Raw genomic sequence first — 21,461 nt, 5'->3', positions numbered from 1 at the left:
CTGAACCTGTTTACATTTTCATTCTGTTCCACTCCTTGAGCTGATGAGTTCTCCAAGTTCCCCAAGCATTGCTCAGAGCCCTGCTTTCTTCTTGATAAAATTGCCTTTGGGTTTTGGGGAGTGCCCCTTTGTTACTTTACCTTGGATTGGGCGAATAAACTGAAGGCGGTCATTTCTGTCCTCTCGATTCTTATCGATTTCTGCTTCATTCTTGTAGAGCAAGGTTTCTCAACCTTGGCAGTATTCACATTTGGGGCCAGATAAGTCTGTGCTTGGTAAGGGACTGTCCTGTGCCTGGTAGGATGTTTACCAGCCTTCTTGGCCTCTGCCCCCTAGATGCCAGTAACACCTCCCTTCCCATTCGTGAGAACCAAACATGTCTCCAGATATTGTCACGTGTCTCCTGGGGGACAGAGATGCCTTCAGTTGGGAACCACTGCTCTAGATATTTGTCTTTTCCAAACTGCAGATTTTGTGCAGATTGTATTGTGCTTTTCTGATTTTTTTTTTTTTTTTTGCTCTGATGTATGCCCATCTTGAATGACAGTGACTGCTACTTTTATAGTTTCAGTTTTTCAGGTCAGCTGCATCATTTGTGGGTGGTGAGGAGGACAGATACCTCAAAATCGTACAAGTATTTTTTCTAATTTTAGATGTTCTATATGTGTACTGTAAAAATGTGGAGGATGGGAAGAAAATTGAGAATGTTTTTATCCCCCAGAAATCCATCACTTCAATGTTACTAACGTAACTGATGTTGGTAAATTGGTTGATGGCCTTCATCTATTTTCTATATATTTTATTTCATAGATGTGCTGTCGCTATAAAATCAATTTTTATACTGTTTTATCCACTTAACGTTTTAACATAAATGTTTTCCTGTATACCCTGTTTAAATGATTGAATGAAATACTATAATATTAATATACTTCAGTAATTTCTCTTTCGTTCGATAGCTAGGTTTCATTTGTTATTTTTATTATGGAGTTATAATGGGCATTTTTGTTCATAAGTTATTTTCTGTGTTTTGGGTTTATTTTCAAAGATGAATGTTGGAAGTAGAACTCCTGGGTCAAAGGGTATAAATATGTTTAAAGTGGAGCCTTACATTATTTTTAAGCTGCTGCATGGCCCTGTGGAGAGCAGTGAACGGGGCTCTTGCACTGCTGATGCATTTCAGAAGTATGTCTCATGGGCTTGTAGAAGGAAAGAAAAGGGCTGTGTTGGAGTTAATCACTTTTCCTTGCCTGCCTGCTCTTCTGTGGGAATATTAATGGAGAGTCAAGCAGACATAGATTCCAAATAATCCCATTGGGTTGAATTCCAGGCAGTGCTCCTTTAAAAGAGAGTTTCAGCCCTAGCCGGTTTGGCTCCGTGGATAGAGTGTTGGCCTGTGGACTGAAGGGTCCAGGGTTCGATTCCGGTTATGGGCACATGCTTGGGTTGCAGGCTCAATCTCCAGTGGGGGGCGTGCAGGAGGCAATTGATGATTCCCTCTCATCGTTGGTGTTTCTCTCTCTCTCCCCCTCTCCCTTCCTCTCTGAAATCAATAAAAAATATTTTTTTAAAAAAGAGAGTAAGAGTTTCACCCAAGGAAGGCGTCTACTTTATGCATATGTATTTTGCCTGGCTTACAATCAATGTTAAAATCAATCAGCCTGCTGTTAATCATTTTGATTGAGATTATAGTGCGAATGAGATCTGAAAACTGCCATCAAATTACTGTCCCCAAGGGTGCAAAGTGAGGTCTGATGCACATTTCATTTCTGCCAAAACCCATTTTGGGAGGGGAGGAAGGAAAGAATGCCTTTATAACGTCTATACCCTGAACAGAGAACTAGAAAATAAACAGCTGAATGGTATTGTACATCCAAATGTCAGTCATCAAGGCACATCATGAAGTTACTCCAAGATTACACTGTTCTTATTTATAACTTTACATAACGAAAACGTTCATTCTACTTTGAAAACGTGCCACTTTCTGAAGATGAACACGTTGTCTTAAGGAGGGGTGCCTAGCAGCAGAACCGGAGACAGTGTTGGAACCTACATGACACATTGAGGGAGTGCCCCGAGGAGAAACCTATCAGGGAGTGAGGACAAACGGGTAGGGAAGAGGAAGGAGCTAAAGTAAGGAGACGGTCTGAGGAAAGTCTAGCCTTAGCCCGTTCGGCTTGGAGGGCTGTAGAACAATTACTGGGTGCTGGCTGTCCCTGGGAAGGAGATAGGCAGAGTGGAACCTCCCTGGCAGGACTCCAGCGCCATAGCCTTAGGAGAGGGACAGCTGTGAGCCATTAGCATCTAACAGGTAGTAGCGGGGAGATGGCTCGTACGCTTACTGGATTAAAGAGGCAGGGGGTGCACCACAGCGTCTATTACTCTTCCGCATGTTTATTCTGTGCAGGACACAGTAGTAAGACCTGGAGGTGTAAGAGATGAATGTGACATAGTCCCAGTTTTCAAGAAGTTTGTCATCTAGTGGCAGGGCTGACCGTGTAAAGAATGTTTATAGTGCAAGTCAGTTACTTTCTACACAGTCAGATTTCGGTAGAAAGTGAATGAGTGAATGATTGTGTGAGCGGGGCATCGAGGGAGCTTCATTGAGGAGATCCCACAAATTGGTGGGACCAGATGGGGGAGGGGAATGGGCCGGCCAAGATACATAGGAAGGGAACTGTAGACAGAAGAGCCCGGTGCCAAGGTTGGCAAGTATGAAACAAGATGATGTGTTCATGGGATCACATGGGGCAGAGCATGTGCAGGAGGCAGAAGAGCAACAACTGATGAGACGTGACAGATTGGAGCCAGAATACTCTAGGCCTGGAAGGTCATGCAGAGGAGGCTGGGCTTAGAAGAGGCAACATTCCAGCTGTTGAGCATCTTTGCCATCATTATTTTGAACTCTGTGTCTATGTGTCTGATAAATTGCTTTTTTTTTTTAATCTTTTTATTCAGAGAGGAAGGGAGAGGGAGAGAGAGATAGAAGCATCAGTGATGAGAGAGAATCATTGATTGGCTGCCTCTAGCACACACCCCCACTGGGGATTGAGCCCACAACCCGGGCATGTGCCCTGACCCAAAATTGAACCGTGACCTCCTGGTTCATAGGTTGATACTCAACCACTGAGCAACGCCTGCCAGGCTCTGATAAATTTCTTATCTCCATTTCATTTAGCTCTTCTTTTGGAGGATTCTCTTGTTCTTTCATTTGGGGCTTGTTTTGTGTTAGGTAGATCTGCTACAAATCCAAGTCTCTAGTGCAGGACAGTGTCAGACACTGTTTATGACTGGCTCTGAATACCCTGTCTGGAGCTAGACGCAATACACAGCTTGTGGCTCCCTCTTCTGGGGCTGGGTGCCTTTGGAAAGGACCAAGATGTGCACCAGGGTCTGCTTTTCCTAGCCCTGGGCCCCAGATTAGATCAGGCAAAGACTCAAAGCCTCCAGAGACCCGCCTCTGCCCTCAATCTCATTGACACTCAATTTTGATTAGCCTCAAGCTATGGACCACAGGGTGGGGTGAGAGGTCTTCCAAGAGGGTGGGGCAGCTGCCTTCCCCCCTGCCGCCCCCAGGGAAAAACTGCCTGGATAGCAAAAGTTCACTGGAGAAAGATGTCCTCTGCAGTGTGAGGGAATGGCTCAGCACAGGAAACTGGGGTGGCTGCCCTCCCAGCTCCAATGCCAGAGCCCCCAGGCTTCCTAGAAATGCAAATCAATGTTTTCCAGTAAATTTGGGAATCTTTCAGCCATTATTTTTTCTGCTTTTTCTCCTTTCCTTCTGTTGCATATATGTTGGTGCACTTAATGGTGTCCCACGTTTCTGTGAAGCTTTATCTTCATCTTTTTCCTCTCTGTTCTTTTGCTTGCATTATCTATACTGATGTATTTCAAGTTCACTAATTCTTTCTTCTTCCAGTTCAGATCTACTGTTGAACCCCTTTAGTGATTATTTTAGTTATTTTACTTTTCAGTATCAGAGTTACCATTTGTTTTTTTTAATACTTTCTATCTCTTTATTGATATTCCTTTAAAAATAAATATATTTTTATTATTGATTTCAGAGAGGAAGGGAGAGGGAGAGAGAGATTAAAAAAACCAATGAGCCGAAACCGGTTTGGCTCAGTGGATAGAGCGTCGGCCTTCAGACTCAAGGGTCCCAGGTTTGATTCTGGTCAAGGGTATGTACCTTGGTTGCGGGCACATCCCCAGTAGGAGGTGTGCAAGAGGCAACTGATCGATGTTTCTCTCTCATCGATGTTTCTAACTCTCTATCCCTCTCTCTTCCTCTCTGTAAAAAATCAATAAAATATATTTTAAAAAAAACAAAACCAATGAATGAGAGATAATCATTGATTGGCTGCCTCCTCCATGCCCCACACTGGGGATTGAGCCCGCAACCCAGGCATGTGCCCTAATGGGGAATTGAACATGACCTCCTGATTCATAGGTCAACACTCAACCACTGAGTCATGCCAGCTGGGCTGATATTGTTACCTTCCTTTATTTCTTTTTTTTCCCTGTCCTTTATTTCTTTAATCATGTTTTGTTTTTTTTTTGTAGTTCTCTGAACATATTTATATGATTAATTTGAAGTCTTTGCCTATTAAATCTGACGTGTTTGCTCTCACAAGCATTTTCTGTCACTTGCTTTTTGGCTAGTGTATAGGTCATACTTTCCTATTTTCATATCTCGTATTTTTTGTTGGAAACTGGACATTTTAGATAATACAATGTAGTAACTCTGGATACTGGCACCACCCCCCTGGGCTCTTTATTATTTCCTTCTTTAGTGACTATCTGTATTATTTTTATTGAAGTCTATTTACTCCTCCCTTTTGCCCTGCAGTGTGAAGTCTTGTTGCTTCTTAAGAGTACAGCCTTTGGTATGCCCACAGTTACCCTGCAATGATAGTATTTTTTGGCAGGGCTTTTTTTTTGTCTCTTTCCCTGACCACACCCAGCTATTAAGTTTTCACTAATTGCTGGCTGATTGCTGTGTTGTTTTTAATAATGCCCAGGGGCATAAATTGCTCCACAAACTGATCCATTCAAATTAGGGCTCCTTTGAAGGGATAGTTCCCAAGATCAGTGTTTGAGATTTCCTTTCAGCTCTGTATTTCCCTGATTCTGTCCAGCATGCTAGCCAACGTAGGCATGAACAACTTTTCCACACTGTTACAAATGAAGTAATTACCACTGGGGGAAGATTTGGAGCCCTCTATTCTATGACCTGCTTCCCCCACTAGGCAAAATCTCTGAGCCACAGCTCTAGTACAGGGGGTAGGGGACTATTATGTATTTCCCTCTGAGTGGCATCCCCAAGCCTCCTAGGTTTGCGTCTACTAATGTAGAACCCTCATTCCACCATAGCCAAGCATAGCCTCCATCCCAGGAGTGGGGGCACCTGGAAGAAGAGAGCCCTCACCTCTCAGCCACACTTTGCTGGAACTTAGCCTCAGCAACAGGTAGCTGGGGACAGGATGAGAAATGCTGGTGTCCTGTCCCTCCCAGGAAGAAAGCCTTGCAGCTGGGAGCTGGGGCATAGGGAGCTCTGTGTTCTTAGATGTACCAGTCTGGTGTGACTGACATCTGTGCTGGGATGGAGGATAAAGGGAATGGGTCTAGGCCCAAATACTATGGACTCTTACCTACTGAGTTTTAGTAGGTTTCCTTTGATAAATGCTTCTTCATTTGCTGTTTGAGCTTAGATTTTAAATGGGTGGGGTTTTTTGTTTGTTTTTAACATAATTTTCACCGGTTTCACTGAGGAGTGGGTCCATGTAGCTCTTCACATTGTCATGCCAGGAGGGGGACTCTCTTAGCTTTATAACAGGCAGTTTTGTTTCCGTTACTCCTAATTGTTTACAGTGGCCTTGTGAGCAGTCTATTTCCTTAGTAGATCATGAGTGGCTCAAAGGCAATCGCCATGACCATTATCCCTTGTGGAATCATGATTGGCCTAGTAGCATTTTGTATACTGTGGCACATAATAGAATGTCAGTCACTGACTATATCACTATCTTTTCTAGTTTATATTTTGAGCACTCCCTTTGTGACTTGATATATCTGTGTCCTCCTTTTTTCCTACATTCTAGTGCTGGAGTGTTTCTAGAAAGATGGGGCCACTTTTTTATCTGCCATTGGCTACACACACAAGGAAAGACACTTGTCCCAATTGAAGTTTTGGTCAAAGGCATCATGTATTTGAACAATATAGGAGCTTTCTATAACATTCCTTGCAGTACATAAGTAGATGTAATTTTAAATTTGGCCAGTTGTTTTGGGGATAAGTGAGAAAGAGGGAGAAAAGGCAGGCCGAAGGACAGTGTGGTTGTGCCCTTCAAGATGGCACATACCTCACTTGTTCTTTCTTCAGCCAATCATGTCCCATGCCTTTCAACCTTGGCTCTTGACAGTTCTGCCTTTGCTACTGCTTTTTCCCTTTCTGCTCCTCCTGGCTTGTGAGGGCTCCAGGCCTGCCCCCTCTGTTTGGGTGGACATGGGTCATGTGGCCACATCTGAAACTCCAGCCAATCCTATGCTATTCATCCTCTGCTTCATGGACTTCCTCCTAAGGCTAATATCTGTCCTCACCCAGTCTTTGACACACACTGTATTGGAGAATTTGGTGGTATTCTTCTCTCATCACTCTAGATCATTTGAGAATATTCTTGACAAAAATCATTTGATTGGCCTGCTGCTGCTGCCAATTTGGGGTGTGTGTGTGTGTGTGTGTGTGTGTGTGTGTGTTGACTATTTCATTCAGTATTGTTCTCTTTCCCAGGATGCTACAAAATGAAGCGTCGTAGAACTTTCAGCACCAGTGACAGTTCAGATGGCAGTGAGTAGAACCAGCCAACAGCTGGTAACCCCTGTATCTATACTCCTTAAGGATTTCTTCTTTGAGTTGAGGACTACCTGTTTCATCCTTCCTTCAGTGGTTAAAAAAGTAATGTTTTTAGGAAAGAAAGCTTGGGGTACCATTTGTTTATTCATTTAAATTCCATTAGAAATTGATAAGTTAGGTGGGAAAATTGGTTTTGTATGGCATATAGCATTTGTTTCTTACTTTTCAATATCCTAAAGAAATGCCAAATCTAATAATGATTTAACAATGCTTTTCTAGAAAGGAAGAAAAGTACAAGAGCATAAATTATAGGCCCTACAGTTCTAATTATAGTTCAGGTACTAAATGTTTGACTGGATGAGTCATTTGTAAAAGGCAACAACCTTATTACCAATAGCATTTGGGGAAGTGCTGAAGGATATATACATTACTTGTTCTACATTTTTAGTTTTTTCAGTTGCTTTTGCAGATACTTTTTCTCCAGGTGGAACATGAATCATGTTATTCCAAAATGTTATAATGTATGATTACACCAAATCAAATCTCCTCAGCATTAGCATTGTTGAAGCTTTTGCACACTGGGAGATCACCTATAAATGTCATTAAACTCCATTATGGGGCTTTTTTGGTTGTAATTTAACTTTCTTCCGTGGTATGTATGAGATTACTGTGTTCTTCTCCATCATATCTTTCATATTCTCTTGGATGGCATTTAGTTATAGGGCATCTAGTTATATTAGCAGGTAATAAGTCTCAGTATTTTTTCTAATTATTTTTTGCAGGTCCTTCTACTTCTCTTATTGGCTCAAGGTATAGGAACAAGTCAAAAGTTCCAAATGAACACAAGAAATCTGCTGAGGTGAGATCAGATATTCAATTTTTAGACTTAAAAAAAAGATAGCTGCCTTCTGTCTACATACCTACAATACCCAGGTCTTGGAGATGAAAGGAATAAATGATGTGCCAATGGATAGGCTTGTTTCTGATGAGTTTTTGTTTTGTTTTTCAAGAAAGATTCCATTTTCTTTTACTCTTTGGGAAAACGGTAATCACACTGTGATTTCATTTTGGTAATTACAGTTAAATGCCTGGCTTTAGAACATAAAGCCTCCCCTTAGCCAAGAAGTCAAAGGGAGCTAGACTTGGGGAATTGGGAAGGACCCAAAGATCTGGCCTATGATTGTAAAAAGCTGAGTTGGTAGATGGGAGGCAGTGCAGGAAGGGATAGATGAGGAAGTTGTGGATGCAGAAGGGAAGGACCGACCAGGTTGGAGATCTGGGCTGTGATGGGTCCTCACAGCCTTCAGAGCACTGACAGCCCAAGAAGACTGTTACTCCTGGTGAGATTGGTAATGGTTTAGTGGATCCGGTAGACTTTTCTCTGTGATAATTCAATAAGAAATTGACCTGCATATCTTCACTTCTACTACGAGTAGACTTCCTTGGCTGCAAAAGAAAAGAGGGTGTGGTAGTTAACTATTGCTGCATTACAAATTATCGCAAAACTAGTGGCTTAAAGCAGTACACATGTATTATCTCAGTGTCTGTGGGTCAGGAGTCGGCACAGTGTGCCTAGGTTCTCTTTTCAAGGTCTTTCAGGGCTGTAGTCTGTGTGCTGGCTGGGCTGTGTTCTCATCTGGAGGTTTGACCAGGGAAGAATTTGCTTCCAAGCTCTCTCAGATGGTTTGGAGAATTAATCTCCTTGTAGCTGGAGGACTCAGGTCTCTGGTTTATTTTGCTGGCCTTTGGCAGAGGACTACCCTCCACTCCTGGAGGCTGCTTACAGTTCTTTGCCATGTGGCCTTCTCCATAGACCCTCTCAAAACATGGCAGCTTCGCCAAGGCCGGTTTGGCTCAGTGGATAGAGCGTCGGTCTGCGGACTGAGGGGTCCCAGGTTCGATTCCGGTCAAGGGCATGTACCTTGGTTGCAGGCACATCCCCAGTGGGGGGTGTGCAGGAGGCAGCTGGTCAATGTTTCTCTCTCATCAATGTTTCTGACTATCTCTCTCCATTCCTCTCTGTAAAAAAACAATAAAATATATTTAAAAAAAAAAAAAAAAAAAAAAACATGGCAGCTTACTTTTTCAAAGCCAGCAAGGGGAAAGGTTTTGCTCCGGTCTGCTAATTATGAGTCTTACATAACATAGCATGATCATGGGAATGACATCCCATCCCATTTGTTATAATCTATTGGTTAGAAGCAAGTCACAGGTTCTACCTGCCCCCCTATGGGGGAGTGGGGAACATTACTTTAGGGTGTAAGCCAGAGTGAGCATCTCTCTCTCCCTTTCTCAGAGGTCACTTTCCACTTTCATCTTTTGCAGGGATCTTTCTAGGCGCAGTAGAATATCAGAGTGTGTTTCTATGTGTCTGTGTCATACAGAAAAACTTATGAAAAAATGCACATAAACAGGAGCAGAATAAATTTCCTATATATTCAAAGGAGGCCTTGACTACAGAATGGTGACAAAGAAACCTTGCTGCTTTCCTACTTAGGACAGCCAGTCCTAGAACATAGAGTGGCTCAAGAGCTTTGGTTCTTACGACCTGTTGCCTCTAGGTCAGTGAGAATAAGTCTTTTATTGCAAGGCATAAGGGGAATTGAGCACCTGGGAGCAAGTTTTTTCATTTATATTTTACATGCTGTTATAAAACAGAGAACCAGATATTATAGGACAATATAGAAACTTTACCACCATTTAGGTTCATTTACACCCCTGCCTTTATTATATAATTGTTTTAAATATTTTCTGTACATACACTGAGAATTACATTAGACAATGTTGGAATATTTACTTCAACCATCAAAAATTATTTATAAAACTCAAGAAGAGGATAGTTTATTATTTTATTCCTGATGTTCTAACTTTCCTTTTGTTCATTTACCTTCTGTTTGAAGAATTTCTTTTAGCCACTCTTTTAGGGTAAGTCTTCTTGTGATAAATTCTTTTAATTTTTTTTTATTTGAGAATGTCTAGGTTTCACCGACATTTCTGAAGGATATTTTTACTGATATAGAATTCTGCTTCGACAACACTTTCCTTTCAGCATTTGAGAAGTCTGCTGTCATTCAAATAGTTGCTCCCTTGCAGGCAATCAGTCACGTCTTTTCCAGTTGCTTTCAAGATTTGTCTTGGTCTTTTGTTTTCCAAAGTTAGATTGTTGTGTTCTTGGGCGTAGATTTGTTTTGGTTTATCCTGTTTGGTGTTTGATCAGCTTCTTAAGTCTAGGCTTATATCTTATGTAAAGTTTGGGAAATTTTCAGCCATTATCTCTTCAACTATTCTTTTCAGTTCCACCTTCTTTCTCCTCCTTTTCTTGGGACTTCAATTTCGTGAATGTTATCTCTTTTGTTATTTTCCCACCAGTCCCTCAGACTCTCCAGGATTTTTTCAGTGTATATTCTTTCTGTTGATCAGATTGGGTAATTTTTCTTCTTCCCTTATTCTTTATTCTGTTCATTCCATCCTTCTATTGAGCCTCTCCCCTGCGTTTGAGTTATTAAATTATTCCATTTCAATTTTTTCATTTGGTTATTCTTTATATCCTCTATATCTTTGCTGAAACTTTCAATTTATTCATTTCACAAAAGTGTTTGTAATGTCTCACTGAAGCATTTTTATGATGGATGCTTTAACAATTCTTGTCAGATAATTCTAACATCTGTGTCATCTTGCTGTTAGTGTCTATTGTCTCTTCTCATTCCCACTTCTTAGTTTGATGAGTGATTTCCCATTGTATCCTGGACGTTTTTGGAATTATGTTATCCGACACTAAGTCTTATTTAAACCTGTTTCATCAGGCCAGTGGGGAAGAGGGGTGCTGACTCTTATCACCAGTTGCAGAATTGCTAGGCTGTTACCCTTGTTCTGTTATCTCTCTGGGAAAGGGGGAGGGTTACTCATAACTTTCCTTACTCCTTGTTGCCTACCTGATAGCAGAGATGGTGGTGGTGGGAAGGGGACCACATTGCTGATGGGCTATAGTGACAGCCAGGCTGTCTACCCAGTCTCTGCTGATACCACATTGAGGAGGAGGGCCACCTTGTGATTCCTGGGGGCGAGTGCACGGCAAGGCCTCTCCGGTAATGTCCATGGACACCCCAGCAATCTCCTTTTTAAAGAAGACGTTTTAAACATCTTCTTAAAAATATAGCCGAAACCGGTGTGGCTCAGTGGATAGAGCGTCGGCCTGCGGACGGAAGGGTCCCAGGTTCGATTCCGGTCAAGGGCATGTACCTTGGTTGCGGGCACATCCCCAGTAGGGGGTGTGCAGGAGGCAGCTGATCGATGTTTCTCTCTCATCGATGTTTCTAACTCTCTCCCCCTCTCTCTTCCTCTCTGTAAAATATCAATAAAATATATTTATATATATATATATATATATATATATATATATATATATATAATTCTCACACCATACAATTTATCCATTTAAAGTGTATAATTCAGTAGGTTTTAATATATTCACAGAGTTATGTAACCATTGCCACAATCCAAGTTTAAACCTTTTCATCACCCCAGAAAGAAACCCTCTTACCCATTAGTAGTGATTCCCCAACGCCTACTCCCAGCCCCTGCCAACCACTAATCTAATTTCTGCCTATGGGTTTGCCTATTCTGGATATTTCATATAAATGGAATCATAATATATAGCCTTTTGTGTCTAGCTTCTTTCATCCAGGATAACATTTTTGGGTTTCATCCATGTTGTAGCATGTATCAGTACTTCATCTTTTTATTACTGAATGATATTCCATTGTATGGATATATCACATTTTGTTTATTCATTAGTTGATGAACAATTGGATTGTCTCCATTTTCAGACTGTTATGAATAATGCTGCCAGGAGCATTCATGTACAAGTTTTTATGTGGACATTATGTTTTCAGTTGTCTTGAGTAACACCTAGGTGTGGAATATGGTAATGGGCTATATGGTAAACTTATTTAACCATATGAGGGAATGCCAGATTTTTGTCCAAACAGGTTTCATCAGTTTACACTCCAATCAGCAGTATATGAGGGTGTTTGAAATTTGTTATTGCCGTGGGTACCAGATACTTTGAATTCCTCTAGTGACCTTGGCTTTGAGCCTTCCCTTGGTGCTTGTCCTCAGAAAGATTAACTGTTGCAGCTCTCCTAGCTGTAAACCACCATTGTCACTGGAGGCATTGGCATGGTGGTGTAGAGCATGGGGGAGGGATGGTGTTCTCTGGTCTTTGGACGGCATAGTGGTCCTGAGTCTGGGGATGAGATGGAGGAGGTGGGCTTTTTGGATCCCACCCCATTTCCCCCTGCAGCAGGTATCCTGTGATGTTCTCAGTCTATGTCCTTGAGGTTCTTCCTCCTGTAAGTTAAGGCTGGCTTCTCCCTTAGATAACACAGGGAGGCTGAGTCTGGGTGTTTTTCCTTCCCCCCTCTCCCCCCCCCAGCACTAGTGAATTTATACCAGTGCCCTCACTTGATATCCTTCTCCTGAAGATGAAGCCTTTTGTTCAGTAAAGGAGCCAGGGCATAGACAACACCACGAGGGGAGCGTTTCTCCAGGTTTCCCCCCATCTTCCCTCTGAGAGCGGGGTTGGGTGTCTAGAGAAGCTTACAGAAGGGTGGAAACCTCCTATGGGCACAGCCCCCAGGAATGTCATCCTCTCACAGGTGTCCCCATTTGGCCCCAGCCCTTCATCACAATTCCTAGTTTAATGTTCCTGCTGTGGCTTCTGCCCTAAGTAAACAAATGCTCCTGTCCTTTGTCGCCCTGTAGGCATGCCTGTCTCTCTTTGAGTTGGCCATTTGTCCTGTGACTCCTCTCTCTCATGGGTTCACCAAAAAAAAATTGTTCATTTGATGGCTGCCCTGCCTTCCTTTTCCTATAAGGATGGGTTTCTTCTTTCTGACCCACTACAGGTCCAAGATGAAACCTTGTCTGTTCACTGGGTGTTAGTGATTGAAATGCAATGTAAATGATTTTTTCTGGGCCGTAATTGGCTGCGTTAGTAGATACACATTGCCTTTGATGTTTAGTGCTTTGGTGAGATTCCTGTACATGCCTTTCCCTGATCTCTCCTGTAGAGAAGAGTTTCCTAGGGGGAGGGGGGTGTGAATCCCATGTAGGGTTCAGGAGCTTCAGTACCTTCTAAAAATTGTATGCAGACTTTTAAGGGTATGTTTTTATCTGTAATTTTTTTTCAGACTAGTAGTCGTCACTTGATTCTCGAAAGGGCCCATGCTACCTGGCCGGTGTGGCTCAGTCGTTGAGCATTGACCCATGAACCAGCAGGTTACGGTTCGATTCCTAATCAGGGCACATGCCTGGTTTGTGGGTTCAATCCCCAGTAGGGGGTGTGCAGGAAGCAGCTGATCCATGTTTCTCTCTCTCCCTCTCTCTCTCCCTCTCCTTCTCCCTCCCTCCCTCCCTCCCTCTCCTTTCCTCTCTCTCTAAAAAAAATCATTAAAAACATATTTTTAAAAGGGGGCCCATGCCGAAACCAGTTTGGCTCAGTGGATAGAGCGTCGGCCTGCGGACTCAAGGGTCCCAGGTTCAATTCCGGTCAGGGGCATGTACCTTGGTTGCGGGCACGTCCCCAGTGGGGGGTGTGCAGGAGGCAGCTGATCGATGTTTCTCTCTCATCGATGTTTCTAACTCTCTATCCCTCTCTCTTCCTCTCTGTAAAAAATCAATAAAATATATTTAAAAAGGGGGGGGGGCATGCTATTAAAGATGTTTTTAAAAAGCTAGTTGCCCTAAAAAAAGCACATAGGCCCTGACCAGTTTGGCTCAGTGGATAGCGCCTCAGCCTGCGGACTCAAGGGTCCCAGGTTCGATTCTGGTCAAGGGCATGTACCTTGGTGGCGGGCACATCCCCAGTAGGGAGTGTGCAGGAGGCAGCTGATCGATGTGTCTCTCTCATCGATGTTTCTAACTCTATCCCTCTCCCTTCCTCTCTGTAAAAAATCAATAAAAAATAAATATTTTTTTAAAAAGCACATAGGTACTATATGACCAATTTGACTTTATTAAGAAGTCTTCCATTCTTTCTCAGAAGCCAGGATATTTTCACCTATTAGTCTTGCTGGTCTATAAAACATATGACCCTCTTAAAGGATTGGCTTCATATTATCTGTAAGCTCAGAGTCTCACTTCTTATGTCCCAAACTTTCATAGCAGCAGAGTGAAAGCTCATATATTTTAACTCAGCAGAAAACACTGCAATACCCTCAGACAGAGCCTGTTTACATCACTTTATCTGTTTTTCCAACAAGCTAGATTATTTTGTTTTCTGGCCTGCAGCAGATAAAAAGCACTAAGCTTGCAAACGCATACTTATTGCACAAGAAGGGACATTGAAGGATGGGGAAAAACTTGCAAAGCAAACCTCATGTCATCTCTTGTGTGAAAACTGCCCAGATCTCCAAGTCAGACTCAATTGCTCCCTCTCCTCCACTACCAGGATGCATACAACTCTGTTTGGTACGGGGTAGGAGGAATAATCAAACCTACCTAAGCAACCCCAAAGTACATTGCTTCATGACAATTGATGTTCCAGTTAATGTCAGCCCACAGCTATCAAAAATGTCCCATATTTTTTTATAAGAAACTTGAGAATTAAACTATGTGAAAACCATTTCCATGAAAAATATTTGCATCATTTTTAAAGTTTTAAACTTAGAAGTCGCATATGCTTTGCTTCATGGGAAAAATCAATGTGTGACATAATGTCTTGCCAATACTGGGTACCTTTGTTACCATATAAGAATAAGCTTGTATTCTTTTCTAGGTTTTTCTCAGCTCTGAGTGATTGATTCTTCTAGATAACCTGAAAAATCTTGCCTTAAGATTGTATAATTCTAAGAAAATCGCTTAAAGTGAACTCTCTTTAGTTAAATACAGTGACGGTGTTTGCAGCTGTTTTTTTGGTGCTTTGGGGATGACACATCTGTTTGTGGTCCTTTACGTATAGTTTCAGGTTTAAGTGGCCGTGCACCAAAACTGATCAATCTCTTTCTGAGCCGTTCACAAGGACCAGACAGTGTTCCCCTTTGTGTCACACAGGAAGTAAATGTTTGGCTTTTCCTCTAAAAAAAAAAGTCGCAGAAATGTTCACACTAGCTGTGCTTTAAGAAACTGCCCACTGCGAGATGTTAATGAGAGCAGTAAAAGGGCATTTTCATTTAGTGGCTCTCGCAGGTTAAGCATTGATATTCTAATTGAATTCATAGTGAGTCCTCCTTTGTTTCTGCAAGCATCTGAGAAGCCAAGCTGTGCACGCACTGTTGGATTTGGCACAGTTTCTGGGCTGTATGTTAGCCTGTGAATCCCCTCTTTGACCATAAATGAGCAGTTATCTGGTAAGTATAAAGTCTTTTTGTTTCAGGAACTTTTGGGGAAACTACCAGTGCATATAAAATAGGCACACAATTAAGAACGTGTAAAACTTCTCAACTTCATTACCTAGGACTAGGTCACTGTCGGTATCCAGATCCCTCATTCATAATCTTTAATTTAGCAACCAACGGCCATGTTTTATTTTGTGACGTTTCTGTGTTAGGTTTGATCAGATCATTGAATCGATACCCCTCCCCTGGGAACTGACCTTGAGGCCACTTCACAACCAACATTCCCTTTCACTGAGACCGCATTCCACTTGCTGAGGCCATTATCCTTCCCCTCTAGACCTTCCCAGGATCTGGACCCATCCCAAGAATTCTCCACCCAGAAAAAGCCTGCCTAGAGCCCTTTAAAACCTCTGACTCCCCATCCCTGGGTGCTGGTGCCATTTGGGACTTTTCTTACCTGGCATCCAGATGGCCTAATAAATTCATAATTTTTAACCCCTTTTGGCCTCGTGCGTTCCTCCTTCAGTGACCCTGACATTCTGCATTACCGCATGGCCCATAGAACGTTGGTTCAAGTTCCTGATGGAGCTCTTGCTGGGGAAGCCTGTGTTTGGGAGCCAAACCATGCACATCGGTTTTGGTTGAGCTATGAACTCAGGTCTCCTTTACCCCATCAGCATTGACTTTATGGACTAGATAGGAGAACTCAGCTGTATTTTTTTTTTCTGCTTTTAGAAGTAAAGCAAAGGCTATGATGATAATCAAATAACGGCAGCTAGATTTTATTTAGCAGTGACCATGAGCCCAGTACCATGCTAAGCCATTTATGCAAATTCACCCATTTAATCCTTAATAACAATCCTTCTCAGATAAGTGTGATTATGATCCCCATTTTACAGAGGAGTAACAGAGAATTTAGATAACTTGCCCCTAACTATTAAGTGGTGAACCCAGTAGACAAATTCAGGTAATCTGTCCTGGGACCCATTTTCCTTTATTTTTTTAATATATTTTTATTGATTTCAGAGAGAAGGGAGAGGGAGAGAGAGAGATGATGATAGAGAATCATGGATCGGCTGCCTCCTGCACACCCCACACTGGGGATGGAGCTCGCAACCCGGGCATATGCCCTGACCGGGAATCGAACTGAGACCTGGTTCATAGGTCGATGCTCAACTACTGAGCCACACCAGCTGGGCCCATTTTCCTTTCTATAAAGATTTTTTAAAATCCTCACGCGAGGATATGTTCTTACTGATTTGAAAGAGAGAGAGAGTAAGGGGGAGAGAGAAACATTGGTGTAAGAGGGAAACATTGATCAGTTACTTCCTATATACACCCCGACCAGGGATCAAACTCACAACCTAGGTATGTGCCCTAACCTGAAATCAAACCTGCAACCTTTTGGTGTATGGTATGACACTCCAGCCAACTGAATCACCCAGCCAGGTCCTTTAAAGATTTTTAATTTTATTTTTAACTATATTAAAACATCTGCCTGGATCAAACATCAAACCATGAAACAAAATACATCCAGAGAGATCTAGCTTTTGTCTCTCTACTCCCTATTTTCCCCCTACCCAGCCAGTTAACTTTGTTTTTAAGTTTTAGGTTTATCCTTTTATATTTTCTTTTATTGTCTAAAGTTTGACATATGTCTCCTTTTTCCCCCCATTGAACACCCCCCGCCATTCTCACCCCAGGCAAGCTCCCACTGCCCCAGTGTCTGTGTCCATTGGTTATGCTAATAATGCATGCATACAAGTCCTTTGGTTGCTCTCTGAAAATAATACACAAATTGTGTGTGTGTGTGTGTGTGTGTGTGCGCGCGCGCGCGCGTGTGCACGCGTGCCCCACTATATGTATGTAAAACTCACACCTTACCTAGCCGGTGTGGTTCAGTGGTTAAGCATTGACCCATGAACCAGGAGGTCAGGGTTTGATTCCCTGTCAGGGCACATGCCAGGGTTGCAGGCTCAATCCCCAGTAAGGGGCGTGCAGGAGGCACCCGATCAGTGATTCTCATCATTAATGTTTCTCTCTTCCTTGCTCTCTGAAATCAATAAAAAACATTAAACACACACACACACCACATACCTCTAACCAGGATACACTATAGCTATTTTATTTGTCTCTATTTTAAAATATATTTTTATTGATTTCAGAGAGAGGAAAGGAGATAGATAGAAACATCAATGATGAAAATCATTGATAGGTTGCCTCCTGCATGCCCCCTTCAGGGAGTCGAGCCCACAACCTGGGCATGTGCCCCTACCCGGAATCGAACCGTGACCTCCTGGTTCACAGGTCAACACTCAACCACTGAGTGACACCAGCCGGGCTGTATTCATTTTAAAAACCTAAAAAATACCTTTTCTTATCAGAAGCAGATTCATGGGGCCAGTCTAGCAAATACAGGGTTGGGGCAAAAGTAGTGTAAAGTTGTGAATACACAAAACACAATTTATTCTTACATTATTGCTTATTGTATTATTTTATACTAGAAGCCCGGTGCACGAAATTCGTGCACGGAGGGGGTTGTCCCTCAGCCCAGCCTGTACCCTCTCCAATGTGGGACCCCTCGAGGGATGTCCGACTGCCCGTTTAGGCCCGATCCCAGTGGGCAGTCGGATCCCTAAACGGGCAGTCGGACATCCCTCTCACAATCCAGGACTGCTGGCTCCCAACTGCTTGCCTGCCTGCCTTCCTGATTGCCCCCAACCGCTTCTGCCTGCCAGCCTGATCACCTCCTAACCACACTGCTGCCAGCCTGTTTGCCCCCAACTTCCCTCCTCTGCCGGCCTGGTCACCCCTAACTGCCCTCTCCTGCAGGGTTGATCACCTCCAACTGCCCTCCCTTGCAGGCCTGGTCCCTCTCAACTGCCCTCCCTTGCAGGCCGGGTGCCTCCCAACTGCCCTCTCCTGCTGGCTATCTTGTGGTGGCCATCTTGTGTCCACATGGGGGCAGGATCTTTGACCACATGGGGGCAGCTATATTGTGTGTTGCAGTGATGGTCAATCTGCATGGTACTCTTTTATTAGATAGGATGAGCAACTGTAAGTCTACTTTTGCCCCACCCTGTATATTTCACATGACTTTGAAGATATCTGCCTGAGTACTGAGCTCACATTCCTATCTCCTCTTTAACATTTTATGTTCTGCGTCATGCTTGAGATATTTGACGTCTATAGTAAGATAAGACAGGCTCTGCCTTGTGTAAAGATGCATCTCTAGAAACCTTGGATCTGATGCTATTTAATCTGGTCAGCTTATGAAATTGAAGTCAGGCTTATATGTCTGCTTTTTTTCCCCTCTAACGGCAGAAGGGAAAATTATAATAGTCATTAGGTTTAGTCTTCATTTGCTTAAGAAAAAATAAGTCTAAAAAAATAGGTCTGAGTTGATGGGTGTTCTTCCAGTCCCAGGTTTCCCAGACCTCAAAGAGCGCCTGTTCCTGAGGTTTGGTATTTCTGGAGTCGCGCACAAAGGCCAGATTTCATTGGCCTCTGCTTTCCTGTCTCTGTCTGGAGTCTTCAAGTTGTTCTTCTGTTTGGTAAATGTGTATATTAGTTTCCTAGGGCTGCTGTAACAAATTACCACAAACTGGGAGACTTACAACAACAGGAAATTCTTTTTCAGTTCTGGAGGCCAGAAGTCCAAGTTGGCCAGGCTGTACTCCCTCTGGAGATTGTAGGAGAGATTCTGATGTTTGCTTCTTCCAGGTTCTGGTGGCTGTCAGCAGTTAATTGACTTGTAGATCAATGAGTCACTCCAATCTCTGCTCTGTGATCACACTGCCTCCTTCTCCTCTTCTGCCTCAAATCTCCCTCGGCCATATTCTTACACAGCTCCCTCTCCCCCACAATGTTCCAGGATGACTTCTTCATTTCAGAAATCCTTAAATGTATATCTGCAAAGATCTCTTTTCCAAATAAGGTAACATATACAGGTTCCAGAAATTAGAATGTAGACATATATTTTGGGGTGGGGGGAGAAAGAGGGTGCACCATTCAACCCACTACAATATATTTCCAGGTTACTTAGGACATTATACAGGACAGATTTTTATCAGCAGTTCTATTAAACTAGAGACCCAGTGCACGAAATTCGTGCATGGGTGGGGTCCCTAGTGGCCACCGGCCGCCAGCCGGGGCCTCCCTTCATTACACAGCACCCCATGGTGGTCAGCACACATCATAACGAGTGATCAAATTCCCAGTAGGTCAAACTCCTGAGGGGACACTTTGCATATTAGACTTTTATATATATAGATATGAAGACATGATATGTGCTATGTGATTTGATGCTGTGGTGTTATTAAACACGAAGCATGATTTTGTAGTCATCTGATTTATATTGCGAAGTATAGCACATAGAAAATATTGAAATGGTGCCCGGCCGGTGTGGCTCAGTGGTTGAGCATTGACCCATGATTCGATTCCTGGATGGCACATGCCCAAGTTGTGAGCTCAATCCCTGGTAGGGGGCTTGCAGGAGGAAGCCGATCTGTTTCTCATTGATGTTTCTCTCTCTCTATCCCTCTCCCTTCCTCTCTCTAAAATCAATAAAAACATATTTTTAAAATAACGAAATATTTTAGGAGGTTGAAAATACTTGGCTCTAGTATTTTTTTTTTAATCCTCACCCGAGGATATTTTTCCATTGATTTTTAGGGAGAGTGGAAGAGAGTGGGGAAAGACAGAGAGAAACATCAATGTGAGAGAAAAACATCGATTGGTTGCCTCCTGCATGAGCCTCGACCAGGGCCCAGGCCAGGGAGGAGCCCACAACCGAGGTACATGCCCTTGACCAGAATGGAACCCAGGATCCTTTGGTCTGTAGACCAATGCTCTATCCACTGAGCCAAACTGGCTGGGGCTATAGATGTAAGATAGGATTTCCCACACTACAGTCTTTTGTAGTTTAGCACATGTGTAAATTGTGACCACCACTTAACCACTGGCTCATTAAAGGCACTCTAGTAACATATAGGAATGGTTTAGAGCAGTGGTCGGCAAACTGCGGTTCTGTTGACTAATGAGTTTGCCAACCACTGGACTAGACTAAATGTTACTGTGTAGTTGGAAGCTGTGAGGATTAGGCAGTTGTGGCATATTGTGTGCAAAGAGGTAAAGGGTAGTATATGACAGTGGTCGGCAAACTCATTAGTCAACAGAGCCGCAGTTTGCCGACCACTGGTTTAGAGTGTTCAGCAAAATGGTTGATTCTCTTTCTTCCACTAGCCACCCAGAACACTGAGCTCTGTGCAAAACATGTTAAATGGCCATGTCTATGATCTTCTCTTACCCCCTTATACAAAGCATTATATGTTAAATCACCAGTTTTTGTTTTCTGTAGACTTAATTTTCTCCCTGCAGAGCACCCAATTAACTTTAATTGGCTAGGATTCTTGGTTAAGAAGGTAATATTGTTGCCACCTGGCCACCCATGTTTAAGGTTGGTGTTCTTCTCTACTTTGCTCAGGTCATATTACTAATTCTAAATCAGAAGTGGGAAACCTTTTATCTGCCAAGGGTCATTTGGATATTTATAACATAACTAGTGGCCCAGTGCACAAATATGTGCACAATGAAAGGAAATTAATTAGAAGAAATATTTTAGTATCGCTATTTGCCCTTTCTCTATAATAGAAGTGTCAACCAAATTCACGATCAATAATGACAGATTGAAACACACGTGTGCGATTGGCACCAGCGAGAGCTTTATATGTATTGCGCATGTGCAAGTCAACTTAGCCTTTTATAGATATAGAATAAACTTGCTTAATTAGACCTGCTTTCTGATGTAGCTAAACTTTTCCCAGCCCAGTGAAGCACCCCAGCTTCTCTTTCAGGTAATTGTCAGCAACACAGCAGTAAATATCAACGTGAAGCAGATTATTATTGTAGATCATGCAGGGAGAACAAAGGGTAAAATATTTAACTGCAGCAGTGTTGGACTATATTCTGTGCAGTGAGAAAACCTGAAGTCATTTTCAAGGTCTACCATTTCTTACTTCTTTTCAGTCGGGTCAAGTTTCTAAGCTTTCTAAATCTCCGTTTTCCAGCTAATGAAAAGAAAATAGGATTCCACCGAGTCTCCTATCTACCTACTCCAGGACTTCTGTGAGGATCAAATGAGATGAGGCATGGGAAAACGTGTGGTTCAAGTGTGAAATGTTTGGCTATAAAGCAAGCCATGTTCCTGGGCTGAAGAAACTGCAATGAGGCTAATCTATAGGGAGAGGAAGCCAGGCATTGCTACGTGACGGCATTAC

The 21,461-nt window shown here is 42.8% G+C and overlaps 1 protein-coding gene across 2 annotated transcripts in view; it reads left to right on the top strand.

Moving 5' to 3' along the window:
• The window catches only part of JADE3 (jade family PHD finger 3), a 102,152-nt gene that overhangs the window by 49,312 nt on the left and 31,379 nt on the right, over positions 1-21,461 (top strand). For both annotated transcript variants that reach the window (XM_054714305.1, XM_008152999.3), the window contains exons 2-3: positions 6,785-6,841; positions 7,630-7,706. In XM_054714305.1, the coding sequence (XP_054570280.1) occupies positions 6,796-6,841; positions 7,630-7,706 (123 nt within the window). In that variant the 5' untranslated portion in view covers positions 6,785-6,795. The remainder of the gene's footprint in view (positions 1-6,784; positions 6,842-7,629; positions 7,707-21,461) is intronic.

Source organism: Eptesicus fuscus, chromosome 1 (genome assembly GCF_027574615.1).
Source record: "Eptesicus fuscus isolate TK198812 chromosome 1, DD_ASM_mEF_20220401, whole genome shotgun sequence".
Taxonomy (NCBI): domain Eukaryota; kingdom Metazoa; phylum Chordata; class Mammalia; order Chiroptera; family Vespertilionidae; genus Eptesicus; species Eptesicus fuscus.
The sequence above is the reverse complement of the archived record's forward strand: the minus strand, read 5'-3'. Positions and strand labels throughout refer to the sequence as shown.